Source organism: Ambystoma mexicanum, chromosome 6q (assembly GCF_040938575.1).
Source record: "Ambystoma mexicanum isolate Mex_15411 chromosome 6q, UKY_AmexF1_1, whole genome shotgun sequence".
In the NCBI taxonomy this organism is placed as follows: domain Eukaryota; kingdom Metazoa; phylum Chordata; class Amphibia; order Caudata; family Ambystomatidae; genus Ambystoma; species Ambystoma mexicanum.
In genome coordinates, this window is record NC_090937.1 from 1,258,593,786 (window position 1) to 1,258,617,713 (window position 23,928).

The window sequence follows — 23,928 nt, forward strand, 5'->3', positions numbered from 1 at the left end:
AGTAGGTTGGACTGCTGCTCCAGCTTCCTTAGCTTTGCTATGTCAACCTCACTTGATAATCACCCGAGTGTCTCCACTGTCTCTATTTTGAGTTGCTGTTTATGCCAAGTTGCTCCCCCTTTATGCTGATTTTTGTATACATATCCATCAATGGGCTAGCCCTATTCTCCCCCACTCACCATCTGGTTAACTCTATATCTTGCTACTCACCCCTTGCACTATGAGATCACCGCTCCTGAGCTTCTTTGTTCCCTGCACTTTGTATGATACCTCTTGCATTCGCACCTTCATCCTACTCGCTCCCCACCATTGGCTCACCCTACCCCGATAACGAGTACATCATTTTTCAAGACAGCACTGAATAAGCATATTCTCTCTCTGTAAGGAACAACCGAGCTGCCTTATGATATCAATCCCATAATCATCATTATGCTTCCCTATATTCTGCCCATCAATGTAAATACTGCAGGTTAAGATAGTGTTCCATATGTAAATACACCAAATATTAATGTTGTTGTATGTTTGTTGGTAATCTTTGTATGTCCGTGCCACACCATTCTTGCTGTCCCAGTGCCTCTACACTGGATTAGTGTACATGCATTCATGCATCTTACTTATGTAAAGAACCCAAATCTGGCAGTCATATGTTTAGTTAAATGAATACAAATGAAAGTGTCCTATTTAGCTATTCATGCCTATTTCATGAATGCAAGATTAAATTGATGCTATTAAAGCTGTTGACGCTGTTCACATATTGTATTCTAAAGAAGAAAATGTGATGCAAATTTCATTATGTGGAAGGTACTGTTGCACATTTCACTTTTTAAAGAATGACTGCTCAAATGAAGTTCATGTTGAAAATCTCCCGAATTCAAATGGTTGGCTACGTACCAATTAAAAAAAACAGTTTCACTTCTCTATATCATAATTTATATTCAGGTGTGTATTAATGTGTCAATTTCGCTACTATTGTGATTTACATAACCGATTTAGTGGGAGCATAAAAATCGCTAATGCTGACCCTAAAATGTGTTATGCCTATTTGCCCAAAAATGCGATCAACCTCTGCTGGGAACCGTTTTGAAATGTAAGTGATTTTAAATGTGTGTACTTGTTAACTGTTGATGAAGTGCTGCACTTAAAATGTTACTGCGTTTGTTCCATAGCCCTGAACTTCAAGCATTATTGATGACCCAGCTAACAGTTAAGGTATGGTCCATATCTTACACAGCATTTGGTACTATGGCCTAACATTCTATTACATCTGTATTTTGCTTTTTAATTAGGGTCTTAAGAAACTTGGGCAGTCCATAGAGTCGTCCTACTCCAGTATACAGAAGCTTGTCATAAGTCACTTGCAAAGGTATGTTTTTGTACATTCTTTCAAATGCAGACCTTGCTAAGGCAATTAAAATTGTTGGTTTGATTTTGTGTAGTGGTTTTGTTGAGCACGACAGTTACCAGAAATGGCAGTCACAGGTAAAACACAAGTAAGAGTTTTGTTGGTAATAAGTATTTCTCTAGCATTGGATCTTTCATACTTTCATAGATTCACATGCTTGAATATTCGCCGTCGTCAGGCTGGGAATCCTCTGTAATAAAAAAAAAATGATTAAAAAAAAAATATATATATATATATATATATATATAACCATAAGGTGTCTCACCTGCTAGTCCCGAGGATCTGTCATCCAGGGGGCCAGGACACGGGCATCGCTTTTGGATCCAGCTCCTGGGGGTGGACCAGTGCAGAGGATCACCTGGGTGAGGGGTTTTCGCAGAGTAGGAGTGGGACACTGGGTGGTGAGACTTGGTATCCCTCAACCTGTAACTCTTTACCCCATCCTACCAGGTGAACTTTCCCTCTCCCCCGCCCCCTTTTCCCTTCTCAAACACTTTCACTCGACAGCCCGCTCGGGGAGAAAACACTTGCACCCGAGCAATGTTCCTAACATGTCCCACTACTATGGTCAGGTTGAAGTCAGGCAATTACAGACAATCACTCACACTTGACTTCCATTAAACTTCCCCACACAGATAAAAGGCTGAGCACAAGAGCAAACTCTGCGCAAGGCAAAGCACATGAACGAACAGCAGTTTTGAGTCGGCAGCTGTACAAGAGGAGAAAGACTGCAAACCAAGAAGGGTTTGTAAGGAAGGAAATACCCTTGACCTTTTTTGCAAGATGCTGTTACTTTCAAGAAACCTTTGAGACAGAGCGTAAGGCCAGGAAAGCAGACTGAAGAATCCTGCATTGTGTGTCAGAGATACCGAGGGCCCTCTCGCGTAACTGACCAAGGTGGGGAGGAGCAGCAGCCGCTGTGGTATAGTCCTTGACTCCAAGAACAAAGAAGTGTTAGAGAGATAAACACAGCCGGTGAGTTGGGGAGACCGATGCAAGGTCTGTGTTGAAGTTAAAGTTGCAAGCGACATTGTAGAACGAGCGCTGGAGCGAACATTGTTAAATGCGTGTGATGAAAGGCGTGAGTAAAGCTAAACTGCTGTTGAATGTTTGAACTTGAGAAGGAAAGATACAATGCCATTGACAGAGTGGTCCGGCACCATGAATGTGCTCAATCGAAGGTCTCTGTAAGGTATCCCGCCAAGAGAAACAAACGTAAAAGATTGATAAGAACATTGTGTGAAGTGAATTGAAGTTGTCCTGCGACGGTTTAAGCAAAACTCATTGCACCTTCGAAAGTGTTCAATATTGATATCAAGTGGGTCGGAGCCCGAACGAGTGAGACCAAGTGTGAACATTGTGGTAAAAAAGGGGGTCCAAGCCTGAAGGACGGAGACTAATAATGAACACTGAAAGCGAGAACTTGTGCATTTGAAAATCCTTATAGGAATGGAACTCTGCAGTAAGAGTTTATTGGAAAAGAGGCTTTGGCAGAAGGCCCTGTTATCTATGCTTTAAGCTTTCTCCTCGTGGCAGAGAAGGCAGAGTGTGTGCGAAGCTCGAGCGTGCCACCTTGCCCCGTGCTGAAAATGTGGGGAAGGGGAAGTCAACTACTCAACCGTCCTGCCATATTATTTCTTGAACCCTTTTCTTTTTGCATACACCATTGTCACTCACCCTTTTGTGTTTAGAAGTAAAGATTGCCAATAGGTTCATCAGTATAGGCCCTTTTATTTGACAGAGACTCGACTGGGACTACGTTATTATTTGATGGTCGTAGCTTGCTCCCATTCTTAGATTTAGGTTAGATAGGCGTTCAACCACCCCATTGAAGTTCAATAAACACCCTTGAACTGTGATCCCTTGTGTCTGTCTTCACTGTTTGATACCATACCATGACTTCCTTCCTTCCACCTCACGTTGGTCCTTTGTGACCCTAACCAATGAGTTGGTAGGGCTTAATCGCCACCCGAGGCAGCCATCTTCAGATATTTAACTGCAGTCTACAGACTAGGGGAATCCTCATCAGCTCTCTGAGCTTCTTCTAATATAACTACGGTTTGTACATCTCTTTTAATTAAGAATCCGTTATCTGAAAATACACCCTTGCTCAACACATCCTGTGTTTTAGAGCACTGGGTCTATTTTGCTGTGCCTGCAATCACTGAGACAAGACCCTCCACACGGTACCTCATGTCCATGGCAGACCCAGGCACTGAAGGTACTTCCAAGGGGAAGACTTCTCTCTTTAAAGACTGCATTAAATGCATGAAAAAGCTTATTTTCGTCAGGGATCTACACACTGAGTGTATGTACTGCCTCTAGCCACATAACATACATTAATGTCATATCACCCACCCTTCACCCAAAATACCCTGTAAGACAGACACAGAAATCTCATCCTCCACTTGGAGATTAAGTGCCCACGAAGAATTCATGAAGACAGTCCCTGCATCCTCTCACGGGTCTACTGAAAAGCAATCTTCTTGAAGGAGAACTTCTTCAGTTGAAAGAGGATCTTCACCTCCTTCAAAAGCCAGGGAAAGGAGTCCGAAGGAGGCTGATGCAGGCTCCCAGGCATCCAAGGAGCACAAATGCTGGATCTGTAGGCTAAGGGGAGCAAACCCAAAGGTAAGGAGCCCTCTTCAAAAGCCCCATCCACGGAGCAGGTGGCAACCAGTTTCACCATGGCGCAACCAACGAAAAAGGCACTGTCTAGGGGGTCATTCATCCACGAAAGGACACTTGTCCATAAAGTGAGTTTCTACCAATCACAAGGCACTGTTGATGCCCATCCATGGGAGAACGATCGTCCATGATACCTTCTTCCACAGTGAATCCCCGTCCACGGCAACTTCAGCTTCGACAACGACGAAGACCCTGTCGACGGACAGAACCTCCTCGTCGACGGCCGCGTCAAACCACCGCTCATCCGCAACTACTGTTGTCCATGGCTACCCCATCGACGGACAAAGTTTAGTCAATGAAAAAATCCTCGTCAGATGACTGCTCACCCACAGAGGCAATCCTGTTCACGGTGAGAATTGCGTCCACTGCCAATACACTGGCACCCCTCTCTGGCTCCAGCATTGGCCTCTCTCCTGTTAAGGAAATGGTAGAACTGCCAGATCTCCCCCGGGAGGAATTATCTGACATCAAAAACACTTTGGAAGTATCAGACGTTACCCAAGGAACACAGCTTGCCATCTCACCCCACTGCAAAGGATACCTTTGACCCATTCCATCCACCACTCTTGCAGTCCCTGAGTAACATTATGGAAGAGTGCCAGCAAAGACAAATAGCACCCTTGGCAGTGCGACAGGTCAGTGAGCCAACCACATTGGACCAAGCGGGCCATCCAAATAGCAGAGGAGTATCTTTCCCCTTCCAGACCAAGCATCACACCCAGGAACATGCCCCGCAGCGGAAATGCAGCACCTCCCCTATAAGCATGACTTCTTTGCAGAGGTAATCACTCCCTTCACGCCCTTTGTCTCTGGGCACCAGTACCCCCTCTACCTTTTCCTAGACAGATTGGCAAGATGATATTTACGGACACGACCCTGTGGACGATCTGTACAGGGACTTCACTGAACACGATGACCAAGATAATGGTCTGCAGGAGGGGGAACTCACACAAGATTCACCAACATGACTGGTGGATGAATGGTACAAATACGTCATCAAGAATCAAGAAGCAGCAGAGGCGGCACTCCTCCGGGGGCTCCTCCCCACCACCAAGTGTAACCCCTTTCCACACCATTATTGCTAAGGCGACTGAGCTGTTTAACTTGCATGTGTCCGGTGAAGAGAAAGTCTGTGTTATCGAGCACAGGGACAAGCGGAGGGAGGAGAACAATTCCAATCCTGGACACTATATGGGAGGCTGGGGAGAAGATTCTAGCAAATCCGCTATCCAGCCCCGCCTCGGCCGCTCAGCCTGAAAAGAAATATAAGACCCATGACCGCATGTCTTTATGTTTACAGGGGTGCCCCACACCGTCATTACAGTAGCAGCAATGAGAAAGCTGGCCAACTCAGCTCGCTGCCAACGACTCCCCCCCGATAAGGAGGGTAGGAAGCTAGAGGCAATCGGCAGAAACGCGCCTGCTGCAGCATCTCTATCAATGAGAGCAGCAAACGCCCTAGCAGTGTCGACAAGGTACGACAGGGAACTTTGGTACAAGGTGTCCAAGCTTGCAAAGCATCTGCCTCTAGAGTTCCAAGAAGAGGCAAAGCCAATCGTTTCAGATGGTGAAGCCGTTTCAGAGCACATGATCGACACAGGAGTAGATATAGCTGGTTTCAGACAGATGGACCACGGCACTATTCTGAGAAGGCAGGCTTGGATGAAGGCAACACATTTATTTCAACCCAGGAGGTGCAAGCTCAGATTCTGGATATGCTGTTTGACAGACAGGAGCACTCTCGTAAGAAGTTGGGCTACCATCTCAAGGGGACAAAGACTGACACAGATACAGCCAGAGCCATTAGTTCCCTGAAGGATAAAGATAGGACCAGCATCCTTTTCGCTCCTTTTGGGGCTCATCCTCCAAATACTGAGGCTAGAACAAGGCGTACACCTCACAGAAGTCGTCCTCATCTTTTCAGTCCAGAAACAGGTACTAACAATTTTCCTACAGGTACAACACACCGAGAGGACAACAAATGGATCGGGCCAAACCAGGGCCCAATCAGAGCAGAATTGACAGGGGATTGCCTCCTCCCCCACATTGCACCTTTGTGAGGGGAAGGGTCAGCCAACACCTCCACCACTGGCTGAACGTTACTACAGGCAAATGGGTGCTTCAGGTCATGTAGAACAGCTGCACTATCGAATGTATGGACTGTTAGCCAGCCAACATTACCTCCACAATCATCAAAAGTCCACCAATTATCACAACTCAAGCTGGAGATAGATACACTTCTTCAGAAAGCTGCCATAGAAATGGTACTGTTTATCCAAAGGTTTCAAAGAAGGTAGCAGGCGCTCCTCTCCAGAAAGAACATGGCATGATAACCTGTTCTGAGATGAGAGTTTGCAGCACCTACCATTTTTTGAACTGTTTATCCAAAGGCACAATGGATTTTATTCTTGTTTCTTCCTGGTCAAAAGGAAAAACCGTCAGTGGCACCCAACATTAGACCTACAGGCTTTGAACAAGTTTGAGACGCATACAGTTCAAAATGTCCTCACTCCAACAGGTCTTACCATGGCTGAGAAAAACACGACTCAATTTGGAGGATGAGTACTTACATATCCCTATACACCAAGCTCAAAGGCGCCACCTCAGGTTCGCAGTGGGAGGCATGCACTTTCAGTTCTGCGTGCTCCCATTCGGATGGAAGTCAGCCCCAATGGTTTTTACAAAATGCCTGGCTCTCGTAGCGGCACATCTCAGGCATACCGTAATAGAGGTATTTCTGTACCTAGACGACTGCCTGATAAAGGCAGTCAAGGAAGCAGTCAGCCAAGGCATTCAAGCTGACGCAGGCAACTCTAAAAGGGTTAGGTGTCTCCACCAACAGGTCAAGTCAGCGCTCACAGTGGCGCAAACCTCTCTCTCCCTCAGAGCATAACTAGACACTTGCATTCCCTGAGTGTGTGGCCTTCTTCGAGAGAATAGCAGTGATGTTGGAGCTAGTCAGCTGGTTTCTCAGAGAGGCCTCCTCCACGGTACGTCGATTCAAATCTCTCCTGGGATTGATGTCCTCTTGTATATTCCTCATCCCCAACTGTAGATTGAGGATGAGACCCATCCAGAAGGCACTAGACCAGCTATGGGAACAAGCATGCTCATGGAAGGACTTATTCACTTCTCATCCCGGTTTCATATGGATCTACAATGGTGGAACAAGGGACACCATCTCAATCAATGCATGCCTTTTCAAGCGCCAATCTCCACATTGCTTATCAGAATGGACTCTTCACTGTCGGGGTGGGGAGTGCACCTGGGAGAGCTACCGACGAAGGGCACGTGGTCAGATCCAGAAAAGCTCTTCCACATCAACGTTCTAGAACTCCGAGCCATCCGGTGGGCACTTAAATCTTTCTAGCCAGTCCTAATGGGACAAGTGGTCACGATTCAGATGGACAACACGATCTCCATGCACTACACCAACAAACTAGGAGGTACAAGGTCGGACATGCTCTCTAGAGAGCCACATGAGCTCTGGAGGTGGGCTCTCTAACACAAGGTTAACATTGGGGAAGAACACCTACCAGGGAAGGCCAATGTCCTAGCAGACAAGATAAGCAGGTATTTCTCTTCCTCCATGAGTGGGCGCTTGACGATGGGAAATCAACTGAATCTTTCACAGGTGGGGCCAGCCCAACATTGACCTGTTTGCAACCAGCGGCTACGCGAAGTGGCCAGAGAATAACTCAATGGGGGATGCTTTTTCCCTTACATTGGCGAGAAAGTTCCTTTATGCCTTCTCACCAATACCGCTACTCTTCCGAGTGCTCAGGAGGGTGAAGATGCAGCCATGCCAGATGATCCTCACAGCACCAGCATGGTCCTAGCAGATTTGATACCTGACACTACTACAAATGACGCAGGGCATGCCAGTACGCCTCTGGGCACACCAGTTCTTGTTAACCCAACAGGAGGGTAAGATCCTTCATCGCGACCCAGTGGTTCTCTCACTAAGGGTCTGGTTCCTGAACAGCAAAAACATGCCCATTTCTTGTGTGTATTTAAAGTGTTATAGTTTCAATGAAACTTTTCACATATCGTTCCACAAGGCAATTACAATTTGTCAATCACAAAAACACATCGAAATTTCATCCATCTAAAATACAACATCGCACATGTCTAAAACATACTAAAATGTAAAACCATTCATAGGTGTAACTTTGTCATAAAAATGGGTAATATTTGAAACGAATCATAAGGCCAATTTATTAAAAGAGACTAAATGTCTTCACTTAAAAATTATTGCACAAAGATACACAGCTGCAATCACAAGTTGATCACTAGGTTCTAGCAATAGCTGCCACCAAAGAATATCCCATGAAAACAGTGGTCTCTTTACAAACTATAATTCAAAGGTTGTCTGATGTAATTCACAAAGTGCAGTGCATGCTATAATTAAATGTTTTACCTCTTCCCTAGTTATCTTAAAGATACGACACATGCGTTCCGCAGTTGGAAGTTTCAAGCGTCCCCCCACTACACCTCCCCGCTTAAGCACTCCCTTGTGCGCCCACTTCCGATATCTTGCCCCTGCTCTCGCTGATTTCTGCAATCACTCTTTTGCCACTGGATCTTCCCCTCCCCTCTTAAGCACTCCCTTGTGTGCCCACTCCTGAAAAACCATCCTCAGCATATACATGCCCTGGCAGCTACTGCCCTTTTTCCCTCACTCCTTTCCTGGGGAAGCTGCTTGGGAAGCTGGCCTTGACCCAACCCAACGCAACTCACACACTGAACTTGTTGGTGGTCTCCACGACCATCAATCTGGATTCCGGGCATCCAGAGGTAAGGAAACTGCTCTTCTGAATATCCGTGAAGAACTGCTTTCATCTCTGGACTCCAACTCCACAGCTGTCCTTATCCTTCTCAATCTCTCCTCTTCCTTTGACACAGTCAACCATTCCATCCTCCTACAAAGGCTCCACGATACCCTAGGTATCTCGGAATGGGCACTGGACAAGCTGACCTCTTTCCTCACTAATCTCTCTCCCCAAGTCATCCTGGGCACCTTCTCCTCTCCTTCTTTCTCCACCTGTGGTGTCCTGCAGGGTTCGATACTCTCCCGCTGGCTCTTTAACATCTATTTTGCTCTCCTTGCATGCCTCATTGCCTCCTTCTCCAACTTCCAGTGGCGCACAGACGACACAGAGCTCTTTTTCAAACTTCCTTCTGACCCACTTGCACCCTCATCATCCCTGACTGCCTATCTGCCACCCAGACCTGGTGCGCCTCCAACGATCTTTGCCTCAACGCCTGTAAAACGGAGATCCTTCCCACTGGGACCCCTGCTCCCTCCTTCCCCTCACTCTGGCCTTCCTCCTTGGACTTTCCCCCTGCACCTTTATTAGAGAGAATTGTCATTTCTGTGCAAAAACTGTCCCACCTTAGAGACCCCCAGCTCTTTTGCTGGACTTAGGACTTTGTAATTTCAACCCTGGAGTGAGTGAGACCTTTTTCTCCCTCATGTGTGTTTACATGATTTGAATTTTGTATTTTCACTGTTTTTGGAGTCTGACCTAGGCATCTTTTTTTGTATGGTGACACAAAGCACCTTCAGTACTGTGTCACTGAGAATCCTTAAAGGTTTAACTACCTTTTCTTGGGTGAACTACAGTTCCCAGGAATAGTTAAGTGAAATTGACTTTACCTTTTCTCTTTGTAGGTCCAGCACACACCATCTTATGTGGAGTGCTGGGGGGTTACTTAGTAGCCCCTTATCCAACTTTCTCATGTAACATTTTTACGTTACCCTCACTACTTTAAATGGCTAGTGGCAGTGGTTTAATTTTACATACCATTATGCTTTTCTACGCAGGCTGAACCCTCCACTGCAGTACAGCACCCATGGGTGACCATTTTGTAAAAATGGCCCTTGTCTTCTTTTTTCGCCATTTTCTGTTTGTGAGGTCTTTCTTGGGTTTTACTCTGTACATTGAGACAGGGTTGAGCCCTTTGCTTGTCTTGCCTTTGGTGGGCTTCAGCCCTGAAGCCCGCCCCTGGCTCCAGTGTGTCTGCAAGGACAGGATATGAGGGAGGGTCCCGAAACTCCTGTCCTTTGTCTCTAGGAATGCCTGAATGCAACTAGTCCTGATTGGCCTGCTGGCTGTCTTGGAGGAATATTGTGTTTTTAATGTTTTCTTCCCACCCTTGCTACCTCCCTGCCCTGTGGGCGCTTAGAAACAGTATTTTCCTATTATGTAAGTGCCTAACAAGCAAACCATTAAATAAAAAATGTGTAGGAAGGAGATTCAATTTAAACCATAGCCAAAAGGATCAAACTTGTTTAGAAAGATGTCTACCCATACAAAAACTCTAATGAATTAAAAGGTTTAACCATTACAAAAAGCTCCAGAATTTTATAAGTGGCCAACTGTTGTCTGTTCGATATCCAGTAATTTTCAAACAGTTTTTGTTTAACCTTGCAAGTAATAACCTCTAAATCGCCCCTCACTAGAGCATTCTTTTCAAGAATATTTATCGAAGCATTCACCCACAAGTTCAAAGTTCCACAATCGCCCTTCCTGAGAATAACTTTCAATTGTTCAAATAAAGTGTTGATGGGGGGTAAGTAAGATGCTTCTCAGCAACTGTACTCTATGCCACGACACAATAGCATACAGGGATACCAAACCCAAAATATGCCGTATGGGCTCAAGGGTGTGCACCTGGGCAGTGATGGTGCACGTTTCCAAATGAAAGACTATCTTCGACCAAAGCAAACCATCCTCTCGCACTTCAGCCCCATAAACTAATCTTGGAACCAGCACTTGATTTTACAGTTTCAGGGCAGGCGAGCGTGAAAAGGTCCCATATATTTTGTCTAGCAGACTAAGTTTAACCGATGCCGAATATATCATCAATTTAAGTGCCTGGTTAGCCAAAGCAACAGACTCCCTTGCTCTTAGTGTAACCCCCAGATATTTAAACTCGGATATGACCTCCAATCTCTGACCCACAATGTACCAACCAAAAGTCAATTGTCTCATACAGGACTTTCGAGGGTTAATAATGAGGACCTTAGATTTTGGAACATTAATGTACAGCCCAAGGTTTGTAAAAGTTTACGTCTGCAGCGCTCAGTGATTTTTGTAGGCCAATTGGCGTGTACTCCAACAAAACCAAATTGTCAGCATATAGTTAGTGAATTTTCAACATACCCAATTTTGGAGGATTTACCACCATGCCTTCCAATTCAGCTCCAATGTCTAAGATATAAAGGTTGAATAAAAAGGGGGCCAGCACGCACCCCTGTCAGAAGCCATGTGCGCATAGATAGGAACCCATCTGATCCAGCCTCACTTTCAATTGTATATCGGAGTGGAGCTGCTCCAGAATATCAACCAATGCTTCCGGGCACCACCACTCTCTTAGCATCTTCCAAAGGCGTGCCTGATCTACACAATCAAAGGCCTTGGAGATGATTAAGAAGGCCAAATGTAGACAGCTCTTCAATGCTGTAGCCTGAGAGGTCAGTAGCTTAATCAACAGACAGTTAAGCAATGTACTACTACCTTTTAAAACCTGACTGATTTACATTCGATTTACAGGCACCCACCGCCCATTTTTTCAATGCTTGCAACACAACTCTAGAGAAAATCTTATATGGAGCATCCTAGAGGGAAATAGGGCTGTAATTGGCAGGATCTGCTCCATCTCCCTTCTTGAAAAGCACCACCACAATAGCCTCCTTCCATGTTGGAGGAAAGAGGTGGCTTCTCAAAATGTTTTGAAACCACTGTAATAGCACCTGCGCCCAGAGTTGAGGACCCGATTTTAGTACCATGTTTGTAAGCCCATCCGGCCCTGGCTCGTTCGAAGATTTCGCCCCCTTTATGGCCTTAAGAATGTCCCCAATATCAATATCCAAGATATCCCATTCGAGATTGACATACAGGCCAGATCCCTCTGCCCCATTCATCACTTACCCGAGAAGGGGCAGAATAAAGTGTTCCAAAAAGGTCTCCCATTGCAGCCAAGCTATTGGATAAACTTGTAGAGACAATTGTATACAATTTCTTCTAATTTCCAAAAGCATGACAAATCATTGGAGCCCAGTGCTAACAACAAGACTTTAGCATCTTTTTGATATAACAAATGTCTACAATTTTTATTCCAATTTCTATAAACTTGTTTTGGTTTACTTCTGGTTGTGGTTACAGTGGCACTGTAACGCTCACCTGATTCCCACGGAGGCGCAGGTCTGGCTTCGAGTGCTGATGCTTCTTCAATGGTCAAGCGCAGGACTCTGAAGATGGACAGGAAGGGCCCCTCTACTCTGGCTTCTCTGGCTCGCAGGAATATTCCCCTGTGCGTGAAAAGGGAGTATTACCTACTGACTGAGTTATGCTCAAGCCTCCCACTCTCTTCCAACCCTCCACGATACCCTTCCACGATTCCCCGTGAAGTCTCACCTTAGGGTCAGGAAGGATGAGCTCTCCATCCTGCTTCTGATGCAGGGGCGCGTTGAAGCCCAGTTACTTCACTGGATTGAGGATTGATGGGAGTTCAGGTAAGCTTGACTAACAGGTAAGGCGCTGCAAAAGTTCTGCTGCAAGTTCAAAAGTCCAAGCTTAATAATAATGTTCATTGTCTTGTTGCAGCAAGCGCTAATGCCTATGTCTTTTTCCCCTTATGGGCCGGGGTTCGAATGCCGGAGATATGACGCCGACCCGAAGTGAAACGTGCAGTTCCAGTAAATGACAGGTAAGTTCTGGATGAGCGCATTCAATATCTTTGTCTTTTTTCCCCATAGGGGCGGGGGTCCGGAAAATGCCTGGAAGCGGCAAGACCCGAAATGAAATGGGAATGACCCAACAGGTAAGTCTTGGAAGGAAACTGAGCTTTTCCTATTCCTTTCCTTCTCTCACCTTGTTCTTGTCTTTTTCTCTCTAGGCTCTGGGAAGTGGCTGTGGATCCGGATGATCGCTGCTGAAGATGTAGGCGTCCAGGATAGGTGAGTGAAATGCAGCGCTGCAGCGATCGTAGCGAAATGCTTTTAGAAATGATGTCTTCCTTTTCAGGATCGTCGGTGTGATGTCTCTGTGGTGCTGATTTAGCAGGTAAGGTCTTTTGTCTCCCTTTGCAGGTGACCCAGGATACTGACAGGCGTGGCTGAGGTCCAGATGCAGGAGCTGACACGGTGAGCGTCCAGCTGCGAGGAGCAGAACAACGCGAAGCGTGAGTTGCTGATCGGGTGTGGTTTAAATAGCTTTGGAAGAAGTTCCAAGTGTGTAGCCTTCCACCGATCAGGTATGTATCCTTCCCCGACCACACCCGGGTGGAAAGTAGTCCCACAGGTAAAGTAGTTCCATTCAGGCCTCAAGAGGGCCTGGATGTAGCAGCATGGTCTGCATCAGGTAAGTGCACATTAAAACACTTGAACACATGTCTAGCTTTATGAGCCTGGCGCCTAAGGCGCCAGGACAGGGGTCCAACATGAGCCTGGCGCCTAATCCGCCAGGACTGCGTCCAAAGGGCCCCAGCTTGGGCCCGCTGGCACTCCCCTGGGGGACTGATGCCTGCCTCTGGGGTTGCTAGGTCGGACCTGGCTCCTTGGAGGTAGGCATCATGACAGTACCCCCCCCCCCCTCAAGGCCCCTCCCAAGGTTCTTTCCTCCGGGGGTTTTGGCTTGTTCGGAAATCTCCGGTGAAACTTTTGTACTAATCGAGGTGCGTGGACATGGTTACTAGGCTCCCACAATCTCTCCTGAGGTCCATATCCCTTCCAGTCAACAAGATAGAAGAGTTTCGACTTTACCACCTTGGAGTCTAAAATGTCTTTAACTTCGAATTCTAATTCCCCTTCAATTTGAACTGGATCTGGAGGCTTGGACAATCGGGTTCCTGGTTGTACTGGCTTCAAAAGCGATGCATGAAAAACTGGATGAATACGCATGTTGGACGGTAGATCCAGTTTAAAGGCCACTGGGTTGATTATACCGTTGATGGGATAAGGTCCTATGAATCTGGGATTGAAGGTTCGCGGGCCCTTGAGGGGTAAATGTTTAGTTGCTAGCCATACCTGGTCTCCTACTTGGTAAGGAGGAGTTTTACTTCGGTGCAAATCAGCGTTTTCTTTATACTTTTTCTTGGCTTGCTGTAAATGACTTGCAGCTTCTTTGAAGGCTCGGGTTATTGTGGAATGCAGATGATTTACTGCGGGCATTTCCAGGGTCAGAGGTGGATCTAGGTCAGAAGTCCGAGGATGGTGACCATACAAAGTATAAAAAGGGGTTTGTCCGGTTCTAGAATGTCTAGTTGTTGTATGCATATTCTGCGATCCAAAGAATGTCTTTCCAATTCAACTCAGATTGGTGTAACATGCACCGAAGATATTGCTCGAGAGTCTGATTGGTTCTCTCGGTTTGTCCGTCGGTGTGGGGGTGGTGGCTGGTGGATAACCGCACATCTATTTGTGCTAATCGGCAACACTTCTTCCAAAAATGGGAGATAAATTGACTTCCACGATCCGAGACTAATACGGAAGGGAAACCATGTATGCAAACTATATTCGCCAGGAATTCCTTGGCCAAGGTGGAAGCTGAAGGCAAACCTTTTAAAGGGATAAAGTGGGCCATTTTGGAGAATAGGTCCACAATTACAAGGATTGCGTTGTAACTAGCACAAGGAGGCAGGTCGGTTATAAAGTCCATTGACAGGGTGTGCCATGGTGCCGGTGGAATATCCAAGGGTTGAAGTAGGCCGGCTGGTCTTTTCTTTTGAGCTTTGTTTTGGGCGCAAATTCCGCAAGACAGAACAAAAGACTTTGTCTTTTCTCCAAGAAGGCCACCAGAAGTGGCGTTTGATTTTTTCCTCCGTTTTAGCGATACCAGGGTGTCCTTCCATTAAAGATTCATGATGATGGGCAATAACAAGTTCTTGCAATTCTTTACTTGGCAGAAACAACCGCTCCTGGAAGTAGGGTAAGTCATCCTTAACGGTGTAATGAGGACCCTTTTGACTGCATTCCAGTAAGGTTGAGAGTCTAGAAGTTGTTTTACTTGCGTTTGGATGTCCTCAATAGTTTGCAATGAAGTTAAGCCTAAGATTCTTTGCTCAGGTATGATTGGCACAGGTTCTAAGCTCGAATTAGGTTTTTCCATGCCAATCCGGGATAAGGCGTCCGCTTTTCCATTCTTGCAGCCAGGGCGATAGGTAATGACAAAATCAAATTCTGCAAAGAATAGAGCCCATCGGAGTTGTCGTGAAGATTGAGCTTTGGCCGTCTTTAAATACTGTAAGTTTCTGTGGTCCGTAATTACGGTGATGGTGTGTCTTGCCCTGAGAAGGTAGTGCGCCAAGCCTTGAAAGCAGATTTGATGGCCAGTAACACTTTATCGGTAATTGCGTAGTTGATTTCAGGAGGAGAAAATTTTCTGGACCAAAAGGCCACTGGGTGTAGTTGGTTAGTTTTTGGGTCTCTTTGCGACAGGACAGCTCCCATGGCCGAACTGGATGCGTCGGTTTCCACAATGTACGGGAGATCTGGGTGCGGGTGCTTCAATACAGGTGCAGAGGTGAATTTGGTTTTCAGGTCCTGAAAGGCTTGTTCGGCCTCAAGAGTCCATTCGAAGCGTTTGTTTTTCTTTAGGAGAGCTGTGATGGGTTGGACTGTTCGGGAAAATTCCGGGATGAATCTTCGATAGAAATTGGCAAAGCCGAGCATGCTCTGAACTCCCTTCACCGAGCTAGGAGATGACCAGTTGAGGATGGCGTCCACCTTTCGCGAGTCCATTCGGACTCCTTGAGGTGTCAGGATAATTCCGAGAAACTCAACTTCTGTGGTATGAAAAACGCATTTTTCGAGTTTTGCAAATAGTCTGTGCTGGCGCAATTTCTCAAGAACTGCCCTAACATGTTTTCTGTGATCAGATTCTGAAGAAGAGTACACCTGGATGTCGTCAATGTAAACAATGACACAGACATCGATAAGTTCCCGAAGAACATCATTCATAAAGTACTGAAAGGCGGCAGGTGCATTGCACAAACCGAAGGGCATCACCTGATATTCGAAGAGCCCAAACTTGGTGCGGAATGCAGTCTTCCATTCGTCGCCTTCTTTTATACGCACCAGGTGATAAGCTCCTCGGAGATCTAACTTGGTGTACACACAAGCGTCTTTCACCTGGTCGATAAGCTCAGGGATCAAGGGCAGAGGATAACGATTCTTAATCGGTATTTGATTTAGGGCGCGATAGTCTATACACGTTCTAAGGTCGCCCTCTTTTTTCGGCACGAAGAACAGCTGAAGAGACAGGAGACTTGGACGGGCGAATAAAACCATTGGCTAGGTACTGATCTAAATACTGACGCAAATGCAGGTTCTCAGGTTCCGTAAGAGCATAAATCCTACTACAAGGTAGTTGAGCATTGGGTACCAGATCTATTTGGCAATCATAAGACCGATGGGGAGGTAACGTGTTAGCCTGTTCTTTCTGAAAAAGTCTTGGAATTCTTGGTATTCTGACGGTAACTGTACAGGGGTGGAAGTTGCTGAGGCTAGACCCATAGCTGGATTTCTTGGATAACAAGTTGGTTCACAATCAGGAAAATTTATCTTCTTTGCTCGCCAGTCAATTCTGGGATTATGTGTTTCTAACCAAGGAATTCCAAGAATTACTTGAAATTGTGGGGCCTTGATCACATCAAATACGATTGCTTCCCGATGTCCATCCTGACCCACCAGTGTCACTTCAACAGTGGAATGCGTTACAGGCCCTGAGGCTATTTCGGTTCCATCTACTGTAGTGATGACATCTTGGGTTACTTTCGGGCGGAGAGGAAGCTTAATCCTGGAAGCCAATTCACGGTCTATGTAATTTCTAATAGCTCACTGTCGATGTATGCTTTTATAGCATGCAACTGCTGAGGCTGTTTTGGGTCCACGAGTACCATTGGCATGACAAAATGCGAGGTCAAAGAGTTAGTTTTCAAGCTCAGCAAGCGGACCCCTACGCTTGTCGGGCTAGGTCGTTTCCCGAATCAGGTGTCAATAATTCGTTATCAGTAGCTCCAACCACCTTCTTAGGTGGTTTAACTGGACAATTTCGAAGAAAGTGACCGGAAGTCCCGCAATACAGACAAAGTTGCATTTGCCGCCTTCTCTCTCGTTCCTTCTGCGTTAATGGTCCTTTAACACCACCGATTTGCATAGGTTCGGATACGTCGGTACTCTTGGAGTTAGCGTGGGTTTTGATCGGTATTCGGGTTTCGTACTTGAACCGATCTGCTTTTCTATTTTGAAGTCTGTGATCAAGTTGAACCACCAAGTCTATGTAGTCTGCGCAGACCTGGGGTGGGTTTACTATCTGAGCTAGAACATCCTTAAGCTCTCCGCGCAGGCCTCGATGAAACAATGTGATCCTTTTGTTTTCTGGCCATCCAGTTTCCACAACCAGTCTGTTAAAGGTGGCAATGTAGGGCAGAAGATCCTGATTACCTTGTCGTAAGGATAGCAGTTCGTTATCAAGGGCCTGTCCTTGAGAGTGTCGAGCGAACAATCTTTCCATGCTGGCCTGGAAGCCCTGAAAATTCTGGAGAATGGGATCATCCTGATTTACCAATGGAATAGACCAATCGGCAGCACTGCCACTGAGGTAAGATAGTATAAAGGCTACCTTGGTCTGGTCGTTAGGGAAGGCTCCGGGTCTGCATAGAAAGTGTAAACGACATTGGTTCATAAAGACGGCATATTTCTTGGGATCCCCCGCAAAATGTTCAGGCGGGGCCAAAGGCATGTGTCCAGGTAGATTGATTTGTACCCGGTTATTCAAACCCATTGATGTGGAAATGTCTCCGGAATTAGGTAAAGGAGTGTGCCCTGCCTGGGCCTGTAATAACCTTTTGGCTAGGTCATCTGTTCTTTCCTTGGATAGGATCAGTTCTCTTTTGAGAGCGTTAGTCTCCTGGCGGGCTGAGTGCACCTCTGCACGTAATTCCCCCAAAAGCTGGGCCAGCTGGTCAGTCTCGGAAGTCTCCATAGCGCCCGGGTGGGAAATTGTGGGTAGGCTTCGCGTTCTGTAACGCTCACCTGATTCCCACGGAGGCGCAGGTCTGGCTTTGAGTGCTGATGCTTCTTCAACGGTGAAGCGCAGGACTCTGAAGATGGACAGGAAGGGCCCCTCTACTCTGGCTTCTCTGGCTCGCAGGAATATTCCCCTGTGCGTGAAAAGGGAGTATTACCTACTGACTGAGTTATGCTCAAGCCTCCCACTCTCTTCCAACCCTCCACGATACCCTTCCACGATTCCCCGTGAAGTCTCACCTTAGGGTCAGGAAGGATGAGCTCTCCATCCTGCTTCTGATGCAGGGGCGCGTTGAAACCCAGTTACTTCACTGGATTGAGGATTGATGGGAGTTCAGGTAAGCTTGACTATTCAGGTAAGGCGCTGCAAAAGTTCTGCTGCAAGTTCAAAAGTCCAAGCTTAATAATAATGTTCATTGTCTTGTTACAGCAAGCGCTAATGTTTGTCTTTTTCCCCTTAGGGGCCGGGGTTCGGAATGCCGGAGATATGGCGCCGACCCGAAGTGAAACGTGCAGTTCCAGTAAATGACAGGTAAGTTCTGGATGAGCGCTCGGGTAATGTCTTTGCATTTGCTCATTCAATGTCTTTGTCTTTTTTCCCCATAGGGGCCGGGGTCCGGAAAATCCCTGGAAGCGGCAAGACCCGAAATGAAATGGGAATGACCCAACAGGTAAGTCTTAGAGGGAAACTGAGCTTTTCCTATTCCTTTCCTTCTCTCACCTTGTTCTTGTCTTTTTCTCTCTAGGCTCTGGGAAGTGGCTGGGGATCCGGATGATCGCTGCTGAAGATGGAGGCGTCCAGGATAGGTGAGTGAAATGCAGCGCTGCAGCGATCGTAGCGAAATGCTTTTAAAAATGATGTCTTCCTTTTCAGGATCGTCGGTGTGATGTCTCCGTGGTGTTGATTTAGCAGGTAAGGTCTTTTGTCTCCCTTTGCAGGTGACCCAGGATACTGACAGGCGTGGCTGAGGTCCAGATCCAGGAGCTGACACGGTGAGCGTCCAGCTGCGAGGAGCAAAACAACGCGAAGCGTGAGTTGCTGATCGGGTGTGGTTTAAATAGCTTTGTAAGAGTGTGTATCCTTCCACCGATCAGGTATGTATCCTTCCCCGACCACACCCGGGTGGAAAGTAGTTCCATTCAGGCCTCAAGAGGGCCTGGATGTAGCAGCATGGTCTGCATCAGGTAAGTGCACATTAAAACACTTGAACACATGTCTAGCTTTATGAGCCTGGCGCCTAAGGCGCCAGGTCAGGGGTCCAACATGAGCCTGGCGCCTAAGGCGCCAGGACTTCGTCCAAAGGGCCCCAGCTTGGGCCCGCTGGCACTCCCCTGGGGGAAATGATGCCTGCCTCTGGGGTTGCTGGGTCGGACCTGGCTCCTTGGAGGTAGGCATCATGACAGGCACCCCTCTTTTTCACCTTTCTAAAGTCGCTTCTGAGTTTTTTCTTTTTTTAGGGCAATCTGTTCATTGAATTTGTGAGTGAAGTCAACTCCACGCGGATTAATAGTCAAGGTTTTCAATGGAATTAACCCCGACAATATCGATTGAATGTGTGGACAAAAGCCATGGGGGACAAATCAAAGAAAACACCATCTACCAGATCCTTATCAATTTGATCATTAAATCTCAAGGTAACCCTCGGATGCCACAAAACAGCCTGGTCTTGGGGTCTGATTGCAATGTCACCCAGTGGTGCAGGAATCGAGGAGGCTTTATTAAACCCTCCTAAAACTGCCACTAACTGTAAGTGATCACTGGCAGGATTATCAATCACCTCCAAAGAAAGAAAACTAGTGGACAAGTTGCCTAATGAGAAAATATGATCAGATCCAGCGAGAGATCTGACCCTCATCCGTGCTGCAGCAGAAGTGCGGACACAAAGACAGTGAAGGTAAGCCACGTGGGCTTAATGTTGCGCTTTTAACTACATCAATTGAAATCTGGGTGGCGAGCGCCCCAAACATTACAGTTATGGCTGATCACCACCGGAGGGCTGCCTGATATTATTGGAGTCACTGGCTCCATTACGGAATATAAAAAAAAAGTATATTACCTCATTTTCTCGACCACATGAGCTGGTAGATGGATCAGCATTTTGCTTACTTTGGAACATGGCCGCCACATTAGCACAGCCTTTCACCTGCAAGACCCTTTGGGCAGGCCTCACATCAGGAGCCAATCGCCCGTGCTGGCAGGCGGAAGCCGGCCCCCACCCAAGGCCCACCCCTAAGGCTCTGTCTGAGCCTGTTGGAGTGTGGAGAAGCAGGAGCCACGAGAAACTGCAATTGCAGCTCCTTACCTCGCCTCGCCATTACCCCTCTGACATCCCTCCTGCAGTCCCTTGCAACTATACCAAGCCTATCCACACTTATCCAAGTAAATCACCCTACTGCAACAGCCACGTATGTATCGCCAGTACTACCGACTAATTCCCACTCACAGCCACAGCCAGTGCCTCATCACGCTCCACCCACTCACTCCACCAACCATGTCCTAAGATCAAGGCATAAGTGCGCTGTATATTGTGACTTCTGTGACCACCAACCATTTAGGGTGGACTCAACTTAGTGTGCACGCCCCTGCCCACCATTCAAATCTATGAGTTTTCATGTTTTGCAGGCCCCTGGCCACCATTCAAATCTAGGTTTGATCTTATATGCTTAGCATACTCCCTGTGTGCCCCCAATCCAGAAAAGATTGCTACGCCACCAGCCCACAGCCACCCTGACACACAGACAATAGACCACCCACAATGACCAGTACTGCTCCCGACCGGGAGTGCCAATTTTTCGAAACCCAAGCCCGAATACAAGATCTCAACAACCACCATCCCCACCCCCCAACAGAAACACTTGTGTCAGTTGCAAATGGCTCGTGTGCTCCCGAACCCACAAGACATTCTGCCATCCACCTTCCTCCCCAAGGCACGTTCCCCCACCCCTCCTGCCTACAAACTCAAAAACCATAGCCCTCAAGACCACTGTATACCTGAAGACTCCCTGTCCATGGGAGTATAGGAACAAATGCCTAGCTTCTAGCTTACTCACTTGCCAAAAAAACCCGCTAACTACCACCCCACCTATCAACCAGAGAAATTAACATCTGAACTCCAGAACAAAGAAATCCACGCACACACCGACAAGTGCCAGCTCACCTCCCCATCTTATTACCCACACTAGTCCATTGGCGATGACAAAGCCCCACACAAAAATACACAAGGCAATAACAGGAAACACCCGCTCAGCCATATAATCCAAGCCAGAAATCGAAACACTATTGAAACCTAATTGCTGAAAATCGACCCATCAGACACCACAACCTACCTCAAGGAAGCCCTTATCAATGGCAGATCCCTCTTGGCACATGCCTTGGATATCGCAGACCTGATCACCACAAACAGCCTAGACTTCCTTGCAATAACAGAAACCTGGTTGCACCCAGCAGCCGACCCTGCCCTCTCCTTGGCCACTCCGAAGGGTTCTACCATCCTTAGGAAAGACAGATCGGTATCCAAAGGAGGCAGAGTAGCAATTATCTACAAAAACAACCTCTGACTGAGAGAAACCGTGATTCAAGTTATCCCATCGGGAGAACTCATCTCGCTGAAAATCTCCCTTTCTGCCACAACCACCCTTACTCTCCAAGCCCTCTGACATCATTTGATGAAGACATAGCTCAACTCCTTGCAACCAACACCAATCCCCTATCAAAAATCATCACCCATTACTGCTTCTCGGCCCCCCTCAAAGAGGTCTTGTCCTGATACCCTGACTATTCCATCACAGCAGGACCCTCCAGTCACTAACCTGTATGACCTGGATACTGACACTGAGGACCTCTATGTAACTCAAGAGGCTGCAGATCCTTACTATGGTGATGATGATGAAGAGCCAGACATGTATAACGTGGACTCTCCTGTCAACCAGGATAATCCTCTTCGCAGATTCACATATAGATAACCAACCTATTCAAAACGACATGCTCATCAAGGCAGCTGAGCACTTCCAGATAAAAACGCATGAGACTCAACAAGACAAGGACTTTGTTGACGACATTTTAGGGAATAAGAAGGCTGTCCCTCAGTACATTCCCATCCTGCAGTCTATTCCGCGGAAGGTACAACCCTCACTGGAAACTCCTAACCAGACGCAGGCAGTTAATCCCCGCATCGAGAAGCTCTTCCTCCCTGCTCCCTCAGACCCGTTCTTTATCAGGAGACAGCTCAAACCAGAGGACAGCTCAAGCCTGACTCTCTTGTAGTTACAACAACAAGGAAGAGAGCAGAAACACCCTAGCCTCTTCTGAGGTGCCTCCGGATAAGGAGAGTAAGAAGCTGTACACGATGGGGAAGAAAGTGGCCTCTTCGGCTGCCTTTCAAGCGCGGATAGCTAGCAATACCACTCTTCTGGCGAGTTATACCTGCCATAAAAGGGATGAGTTATCAGCTTTATTATCATCAGCCCCTGAACCCCTTAACACACAATTGGCCCTTGTGGCTGCAGTAGGAAGGGAAGTTTCAAGTTGCATTTTAAAGAGTAACCTGGACGCCGCTGACAATGCGGGCAGTATTATTGCAGAGGGAACATTTATTAAGCGTAATGCTTGGCTACGCCAGTCCTGCTTCAAGCAAGAGACGCAAGCAACGCTTCTTAATATGCCCATTGAGCCCAACATACTCTCTGGAAGGGCTGTTGAAGACGCCTTGAAAACTGCTAAAGAGGAATACAATAGTCTTAGGGCCAGCTAACTAATAAACCCACTGGCCAGAGAGGCGTAATTTTCGTCACTCAAGTGGACAAAATTCACAGAGGGGTTCAGGTTACAATCAGAATCAGGGAGCGTCCTGGGGCAACAATCAAGGCCAAGCCTCACAAGGTTTCAAAAGGGGGCAGCGCCGATCCCGTGGCCGGGGGAGGTCATCCTCGTCTAGAGGTGGAACCACACCTCAAAAAACAGTGACTGCCCGCTTCAGCTGCCCTCCCATGCCTCTCCAGTAGGAGGGCGTATTTCAAACTTACCCTCCCATGCTTGGGTTATCGCCTCAGCCAAATGGGTCCTATCCACCGTAGCGGGTGGTTATTGTGTGAAGCTAATTGAGCGACCCCCGGAACCATCCCTGCGCCAAAAGACTCACTCAATCGAAATGCTGCTTCAAAAGGACGCCATAGAAATCGTCCCAGCGAATCAGGTAAACAATGGTATTTATTCAACCTTCTTCCATGTGCCAAAACAATATCTAACAATGTGCCCACTATTAGACCTACGCCCTGCAAACACCAATGTCAATCCACAAAAATTCTGCATGACTATGCTACAAGAAGTAACACCTCTGTTAAAATGGGGGGATTACATGGCAACAATGGATATGAAAGATGCTTATTTTCATATTTCAATGTTCCCGGCGCACAGAAGATTCTTGCGTTTCAAGATAGCGAAACAGCACTACCAATTCAAGGTGCTACCCTTTGGAATAGCATCTGCACTAAGGGTATTCACCAAGGTACTGGCGGTGGTGGCGGCGCACCTGCGCAGGGAGGCAATCCCAGTGTACACTTACCTGGACGACTGGATGATTGCAGGGGAGACTCCCCAGATTTGCAGGACAAACATTCAAAGAACTATCAACCTTCTCTTTCAATTGGGCTTCTCCATAAACGAGAAAAAAATCAAGTCTAGTGCCGAGCACAACCAAACAGTTCCTAGGAGCTGTAATGGACTCAAAGGAGGGGCTAGTCTTTCCATCAGAGGAAAGAGTCCAAAATATGTTACTGCAAAAATCTCATTATCAGGCCGGCTGCC

General features: G+C 47.0%; 1 protein-coding gene across 3 annotated transcripts in view; it reads left to right on the top strand.

Annotated features, from left to right (window-relative positions):
• ANAPC4 (anaphase promoting complex subunit 4) overlaps positions 1–23,928 on the top strand; it is a 1,458,106-nt gene that overhangs the window by 376,314 nt on the left and 1,057,864 nt on the right. For all 3 annotated transcript variants that reach the window (XM_069631855.1, XM_069631854.1, XM_069631856.1), the window contains 2 exons: positions 1,167–1,209; positions 1,287–1,363. In XM_069631855.1, the coding sequence (XP_069487956.1) occupies positions 1,167–1,209; positions 1,287–1,363 (120 nt within the window). The remainder of the gene's footprint in view (positions 1–1,166; positions 1,210–1,286; positions 1,364–23,928) is intronic.